Below are 8,664 nucleotides of genomic sequence, written 5' to 3'. Positions count from 1 at the left end.
TACACCGTTTTGAAAAGTTAGTCGTGACTCAATATGAAGATTTGATATCGAAAAATGACGATTTAGATGAAATTGAAAAACTGTGCAGAGGTTCAAATATTTTCGAAATGGTCGCTCAGGATCGACTGACATGCTCCCGTGGAATGCCTCAAATGCGGTTGAAGAGTGTCGTTCTAATGCGGGCGACAAAGGCGGCCAACCAGTATAACGATCAATGACTACCACCGTTGGCGTATTCCCATCATTGCTTTGTATCATGGGGTTTGAGGTGTTACACGACCTGTTTTGCTTTATTTATATTTGCAATAAATGGCCAATTTTTCCAGGGACAACTGACCCCAACGGATTAAGGAATAATTCTGGAACCTTTTTCTTCTTCAATGGATTTACATTCCAACTTCGCATGCTTTTCAATTTAGTGTTCCAGTAGCATTTCCACAGTAACTAAATGAAAGTTTGCCTATGCCCGGCACTGCATGAATATGTATCTTGTGTTGTAAATACAATGATACACTATGTCAGTTCATGCCCCAATATGTATTTCCACTCAATACAAATTACATTTCTGTTGTCGAGTTATGTACAATTTCATAGAAGGTTCTTCCAATTTACCATACTGGTAATATTCTACTGGATTCATCCGGATGTAATGCAATTTTTGGCGATGGGAGTCAAGAAATGTGGTTTTATACAGCTGTTTTGATTTTTGGAAGCCCTTAAAAACAGACGTCAGGGACGGAAAGGTCAAAGGTTAAGCATGATTGGCTGCAATTCATTCAAAATAGCTGTCATTCAATATGAAATTTTAGAGGGGAAATATGTTTAATTTACTAGAGTTTTATTGGTAATATGTTTATTAGAAATATTATTGTAATCTTCAATAATGTACCTATTCCTTAAAACAAATTCTACTTGTCACCCTACACCAAAAACGATTGTAACCACTCAACGTGATTTCTAACCTCCTGCAAAGCACCAGCATTGCCGAACTGACAAGCGAACTTCTGTCCGAAGCTTGTCAATCCCAGCAAGGTATACTGCTTGTATCCCTCACGCTTGAACACCAACGGACTTCCCACATCACTGACACAATTCGGTTCTTCTTCATCTCGCTGGGCGCAGAATCTTCCGGTTTCCGGAGTAACAAATTCAAATTCCTGCTGGCACTGCTCGTAGCTGAGCACACGCAATGTCGTAAATTCGAGATAATCGGCCGCGTTGGTGGTTTGGTAGTTCAACAGCCCATATCCGCTGGAGTATACCTCATCATGGACGTATTGTTCATCGGCCGTTGGTAGGGCTACCGGTTTGATCCACGGAGGCAAACGAACGTCCTCATCGGTAAACCTAATGATAGCCACATCGTTTTCAAACGTATCGCTGTTGTATCCTTCCTTGACGAAATGCTCCAAGGCAGTAAACGTGTAACGGAATTTATTACTTGAAGAATCAGCCAATAGGCACTGGGCGCCAAGAGTTACTTCCACTTTGCTGGATCCTTCCACACACTGCGCAACAGTGACGACATGTTTGCGGCTCACCAAAGCTCCACTGCAGTAGCGCTTACCCTCGGAGAAGGTGGACACTACCAATACGTGATGCGGAAACTGGCCGTTGCGCGTCTGCTCACCATTGGCAGTTACATTGGTATTGCCGGTCGACTTGCATTCGTAGCAAGCAACCGAGGCCACAAGACCAAAAATTAATAATACGTCTAAAATCTGCATTCTGATTACTAGTTTAGAAGGGCTTGAAGAGGTGACTGATGAGGTTACAGTTAAGCATGGTGATTTTATAGTTTGAAATGGTACTTGAGAACAAACTGAAAGCAAAGTAAACCACTTCGAAATTAATCCCTAGCAATAGAAACTGACCAGGGTTCTTCAATATCTCTCACAAAATCGCGAAAACAAATTGATGGCGTTTTGTCGTCAAGGGTTAATTACATGTTTGATGTCATATGCGTTTGATTGTGATTCATAATTTGACACAAATATTTATTCACAAACTTACTCAGGCTTCTCATACACCCCAAGCAGTACAAATGGTCTTGAAAGGTCTGGAATCCTGGGATTTCTTGCTATCGCCTTAACGTATTGCCAGGTTAGATTTCAATCGACTTCTTTTATTTTGCTGTGAGAGCTCATGATCCTCAGGGTCTGCCTCTACTGCGATGTCCTGTTGGGTTCCAATCTAACGCTTGTTTGCAGAATTCGTTTCCGCTCAACATAAGGTATGGCTGACGCAGCCCCACTTTTGCTGCAGAATTCCAATAGCTATCGGTCGCTGGTAACACCGTTAGAGATCAATTTATGGGGCCACCAGGTTCGAAAGGTGTTCTCCGCTAACTCACTCCATGTTCCACTAGCATATATAGCAGCACCAATTTCACGTTGAAATACAAATTAGGACTTCTGTGCGTTGACTGTAAACGTCTTTTTTATCAAGCGTTTCTTCGCTAAGGTAGCCCTTGCATTGACTATCCGTGCATCTGTGTCGATCCTGATACCGCCGTCTGACGCCATTTAGTTACCAGTTATTGACAGCTTTGCACATTTTCCACGAATTGCCCATCTACTGTAAAGCTGTGAAGAGTAGCCAAATCCAAAGATTTGGATTTATTGACGTTGATGACTAATCCTGGCAAAGAGGGGTGTTCGGTAAGGTTGTTGGGCTTCCTCTGTCATCAATGTTAACCAATGGATCTAGCAATGGCTGGTTTCTACCCACCGCTGCTGGAATCCAGGCACTAAAGTATATGCGCTAATACCAGCATAAAGTTAACCGCTAGAAATTTGTATGGCGATAGACATTCATTTAAATAAGTTACTAAGTTTACATCTAAATGAATCAACAATTTGACTCCATCCTCGGTTAAACCCCTGCGTTCGACAAATCATTTTGAACCTGCTCCGCTCACCTAGCTCACCCCCGCCTTCTTGTATCTGCCGGATCGAAAGTAAACACCATGCAGGTTTGCTGACCGGCATTCTTGCAACATCCCCTGCCTATCGTATCCTTCACCCACGCCGTTTCACGGTGCCCCGATAGTCCGTTATTATAAATTTAATAAACATCTCCCTAAAAATCAAGTATAGGGCTCGATTCATATGGTAATTCTGCAACTCTGAACCAATTTATTAAAACAAAAATCTCTATTTCATGATCATATTCTATCTATCTCTAATGAAAAAAAAAATACATCATTCTTTCAAAGATTCCGATGGTAATTCTCCAAGCATTACTATGAGGGGATCCCCCATCCTCCAGGAATTCCAACTGAAATATTTCAGGAATTTGAACATTCCTGATTCCGACGGCAATGTTGCAGAGATTCAAATGAAAATCTTCTTCCTAAAATTCCTATTGGAATCCTCCAGGAATTCCGACGGGAATGTTCCAGGGATTTTGTAAGCAATGTACCAGGGAAGTAGAAGCAAATTGTTGAAGGATTCTGAAGCAATCTGTCTAGTGATCTAGCGATTCCGGAAAGAATCTTCCAGCGATTTCGAAGGGAATTCTCCAGGAATGTTGAAGCAAGGCGTTGAGAGATTCCGAAGCAAATCATCGACGGACTTCGAAGCAATTCGTTGAGGGATTCGGAAGCAAAACATTAAGGGATTCCGAGGCAAAACGCCAATGAATTCCGAAGCAGGAATTCTGAAGCAAATCCTCCATGGATTATAAAGGGTATCCGCCACATATTCTCAAGGGTACCTCTCAACGATACCGAAAGTTTGGAATTCTTCAGAGATTCCAACGAGAATTCTTCTAGGATTCTGATAGAAATTTTTCTTGGAGTCTGGTGAGTACTCTTCTCGGGTTCTAATGGGAAACTTTCTCAGAAATAAGAAACAAGCTCATAAGTCTTCCACTAATTTCACTATGATAGGATGAATATAGGGAATAACTCTTTCGTCTACAAACTTTTTCAGTACAGTATCCCCCCGCTTATCCGGACCTCGCTAGTCCGACGACTCGTTAGTCCGGATCTCGCTAATTCGAAATTTTCCGGATTAAAAAGTATCAACACCCATTTAAACACATTATGCTGTCAGTTTTCAAATTTGTGCTGTGATTTTGTTTTGGTTCATTTGTATGGATTTGACAGTCGGATTTACGAGAGAAACCCCGATAGTCCGGCCATATATTTGTCGGATCAGCGGGGGTATACTGTACTTCATTATGCTATATGTTAAAAATTTATACCATTACTAACTGGCTTTTCAAATCCTAGGGGCTAATTTTTTCTAGGAAGGGCTAAAAAATTGTATTTCGTTTTATTGTCTCACTCGATTCTTTGGCTTATCTGAGGTCAAATTTCCCAAAGAACCCATATGTTTTGAAGCCTCTGACTATTTTAAAAATCGAAAACAAAAACTGAAAAAGTGCTGAATACTATGACCCACATGGATAGTATGTGTGAACACTCATGGTGGGCGCATGGAATATATGTGTCGAAAATATGGAATCTATTTCGCTACCCCCATTGCAAAAATCCATGTGTACAAAAATCATGAATATAGGGGAACGGTTCGCCACTTCATCTCATAGCTCCTATTTCCATCCCATCAAAAACAAAGCAATGGAAAGGAATTTGGTTTGATTATTATTTTTGTGATTTTTTCCTGAAGTAAGCACGCATGCACGAGTTCGTGGGAAGTTATCAAGCCGGCTTCGTTGACGGCCGCTCGACAACGGACCAGATCTTTACTGTACGGCAAATCCTTCAAAAATGCCGTGAATACCAGGTCCCAACGCACCATCTGTTCGTTGATTTCAAGGCGGCATACGACAGTATAGACCGCGTAGAGCTATGGAAAATTATGGACAAGAACAGCTTCCCTGCGAAGCTTACCAGACTGATCAAAGCAACGGTGGATGGTGTGCAAAACTGTGTGAAGATTTCGGGCGAACACTCCAGTTCGTTCGAATCGCACCGGGGACTAAGACAAGGTGATGGACTTTCGTGCCTGTTGTTCAACATTGCGCTAGAAGGTGTCATGCGGAGAGCCGGGTGTAACAGCCGGGGTACGATTTTCAATAGATCCAGTCAATTTATTTGCTTCGCGGATGACATGGACATTGTCGGCCGAACATTTGCAAAGGTGGCAGAACTGTACACCCGCCTGAAACGTGAAGCAACAAAAGTTGGACTGGTGGTGAATGCGTCAAAGACAAAGTACATGCTTGTGGGCGGAACCGAGCGCGACAGGGCCCACCTGGGAAGCAGTGTTACGGTAGACGGGGATACCTTCGAGGTGGTCGAGGAATTCGTCTACCTCGGATCCTTGCTAACGGCTGACAACAACGTTAGCCGTGAAATACGAAGGCGCATCATCAGTGGAAGTCGGGCCTACTACGGGCTCCAGAAGAAACTGCGGTCGAAAAAGATTCGCCACCGCACCAAATGTGTCATTTACAAGACGCTTATAAGACCGGTTGTCCTCTACGGACATGAAACATGGACAATGCTCGAGGAGGACTTGCAAGCACTCGGAGTATTCGAGAGACGGGTGCTTAGGACCATCTTTGGCGGTGTGCAAGAAGACGGTGTGTGGCGGCGAAGAATGAACCATGAGCTCGCCCAACTCTACGGCGAACCCAGTATCCAGAAGGTAGCTAAAGCCGGAAGGGTACGATGGGCAGGACATGTTGCAAGAATGCCGGACAGCAACCCTGCAAAGATGGTGTTCGCTTCCGATCCGGCAGGTACGAGACGGCGTGGAGCGCAGCGAGCGAGATGGGCAGACCAGGTGCAGAACGACTTGGCGAGCGTGGGGCGTATCCGAGGATGGAGAGATGCGGCCTCGAACCGTGTATTGTGGCGTCAAATTGTTGATTCAGTGTTATCTGTTTAGATGTTAACTAAATAAATGAATGAAAAGCACGCATGTTGACAAAAAGAAGCGACGAATTTGGTGCCGTATTTCTTTGTTTAGCGATGAGATGGATATATGTACAGTGAGATTGAGATCGGAACATTTCCCCTGCATTATACGGAGTTTTTTGTAAGTGTAAGAAGGTGGTTTGATTGGCTCATGTACCATCGCGTGCGGAAAGGGTTTCTTTTCTATTGACGACTAACCTTTCTCGTCAAACATTTCTAATATGACATCAGGTTCTAGTCGAACATAATTTGTATTGCGCAGTTCTGTTTTCTCTATGCGTTCGTCTCGTCACAAATAACTTAGTTGTCTCTAAGTAAACAAACCAGAGTAAAGGCACTCGTGCGAACTCATGGTGAGTGGCTTACATCGTCATCTCTCCTCTTCCTATCATGTACTTCGTCTTCGACGTATTGATGACTATAGTACGATCCGCTTTGCTTCCCTATTCAGTCTGATGTTGCCGTAATATTGCTCGTATGGCGTATGGCAAAAGATATTTTAGTTACTAGATAAAGATTGTCGCTGTTGTCGCTGTCCGGAACATCTTTTGCTGGCGAGGATAGGGGAGCTAAATGTCAAAGAAGGAAAATCCATACGATTTGACAGGTATGTACCACACATGTTTCGGACAGCAGAACAAAGGGAACCGAAGCGACAATCTTTATCTAGTAACTAAAATATCTTTTCGTATGGCGAACAACTTGTCCGTGGTAGAGCGTTCCCCTATGAATCCCGCCTGGTACTGCCACACGAACTCTCATGCAATTGGTGTTAGCCGATGGCATGAAATTTGGGAGTTTTCCTTGTAGGCGGCGTTCAGCAATGTGATTGCACAGTAGTTGCTACAATCCAGCTTAGCGCCCTTTTTGTAGATGCGGCCCACGACTTCTTCCAACCACTCCTGCAGCTATAAGCCCCCTCCTCCCAAATCTTGGTAATCACCCAGTATAACTCTCTAACCAGTGCATCACCACCATGTTTAAATAACTCTCATGGTAGTTGGTCAACCCCAGGGGCTTTGTTATTTTTCAGCCGGGCCATCTCCTCCTGGATTTCCTGAAGATCCGGAGCAAGAAAACGTATGTCGTTTCTTGCCTCATCGCCATTCAGGTGCTCTATGTAGTGCTACTGCCACCTTTGGATCGCCTCACGCTCGTTCGTAAGAAATTGTCCGCTTCCACGCTTCCACGGGTCTTCCGATGACAATTGACCGCCAGCTAAGGGTTGCGTACTTAGCTGGTAGTGCAGCCTGGGCACTGTTGTCCTTCTGACATCAGCTAGAGTGCGACCAACGGGACCATCGTCCCTAACCCCTAATCCCAAGGCGTTAAGCGACCCGTGCCGAGGGGATGCATGGCCAGGGGGATGAAATAATAAGCTAGGCCTTTAACGGAGCCTGTGGGGTACCTGGGCACCCTCCACAGTAATTGTCCCTTACCGCGTCATGCTGGGCTCAGGCGTGGCGGACCTCTTTTCCCGAGCAACTCGTGGGACCAAAATGGAAAACCAAGTCAATTCTTCAATTAGTGGTAGTAGTGTAGGCGACAACCCCTTCGCAAGAGGTGGGTTGTTCAGGCCAGAGACAATAGTCGGCAGCTCAGTGCGCAGCACCAGCGTGGGTCACTTAACCATCTCCCAGGCTCCGCCGGTAGATGTTATAGACGCCCCATGGCTTGCAAAAGCGATGAACCGCAAACGCGATGGGCTTTCGGCCTTCGAGGTGGCGACGGAACAGCTGGACGCCATCATCGACTTTGCGTCATCGAAGCATAATATCAGTAAGGGGAGCTTGCTGAAACTTCGAAAGTCGATGTTGGACGCCAAGCTGGAAACGGCGGTCGGAACGGCCAAGTGCGAACCCGTGAAATCTGTGGAGTCGAGGTCTACCCAGACTGAGGCCCAAGAATTCGCGGATTTGGGCAAGGTCGAATCGACCGAGGGCGTGCCTGCGAAGACGGTGGTGCCAAAGTCTACCCAGACTGAGGCTCAAGTATTCGCGGGCACGTCGGGGGTGACTGCTCCAACGGAGCAGACACAAAAACTGGGAAGACAGTCTCCAGGGGATGAGTTCCCTGGGGGCCACTTCAAATCGCGGAGGGTTACTACCCCGAACAAGGGTAGTGGGGCTGGGAAGCAGAACCCCGGCCAGGTACCTCCAAAACCGGGAGAGGAAGGACCTGGAAAGGTTCGTCCACCCAGGAAAGACGGTGGTAAGGGGTTACGGCAGGCTGAGAGCTCTCAGCCGCCCCAGACCAGGGAATTAAAGGGGGATGACGCTTCCTGGACCCTGGTCAAGAACAAGAGGAAACCGAAGACGTCAAGGGCCGAAAAGAAGGCCCAGGCGAATGAGGGTAGCAAGAAGTCTAGGGTAGGCGCCAATCGCTCCAGGGGCGATGCCCTAGTCATCAAAACGGACGAGGCTAAGTACTCGGACGTCTTGAAGGCGATGAGGAGTGACGTCAAGCTCGGTGAACTCGGCGCCGAAGTACGTCGAATAAGACGTACCCGGAAGAGGGAGATGATCCTCGAGCTAAAGCGGGGCGTCTCGCAAAAGGGCGCCGCCTACAAGAAGTTGGCGGAGGAATTCCTAGGCGAGACGGTCAAGGTGAGGGCACTCACGACGGAGGTGAATCTAAGGGTTAAAGACCTGGACGAGATCACCGAAGAGCTTGTCACGGCACTGCGGCGACAGTGTGAAGTGGAGGCGTCCACCGCAGCTGTTCGGCTACGGAAAGGTCCGGCAGGGACACAGGTAGCATTGGTTCAAGGTGGG

At 46.1% G+C, this 8,664-nt stretch overlaps 1 protein-coding gene across 1 annotated transcript; it reads right to left on the bottom strand.

Moving 5' to 3' along the window:
• Window positions 1–917: 917 nt before the first annotated feature.
• LOC134215143 (brachyurin-like) lies at window positions 918–1,752 on the bottom strand. Its single transcript, XM_062694394.1, has one exon. The coding sequence runs from the start codon at window positions 1,725–1,727 to the stop codon at window positions 921–923; it is 807 nt and encodes a 268-aa protein (XP_062550378.1). The 5' UTR covers window positions 1,728–1,752; the 3' UTR covers window positions 918–920.
• Between the last annotated feature and the right edge of the window lie 6,912 nt (window positions 1,753–8,664).

The sequence above is a fragment of the Armigeres subalbatus genome, chromosome 2, assembly GCF_024139115.2.
Source record: "Armigeres subalbatus isolate Guangzhou_Male chromosome 2, GZ_Asu_2, whole genome shotgun sequence".
Taxonomy (NCBI): Eukaryota; Metazoa; Arthropoda; class Insecta; order Diptera; family Culicidae; genus Armigeres; species Armigeres subalbatus.
Note: the sequence above shows the minus strand (reverse complement) of the source record. Positions and strands in the feature narration are given on the sequence as shown.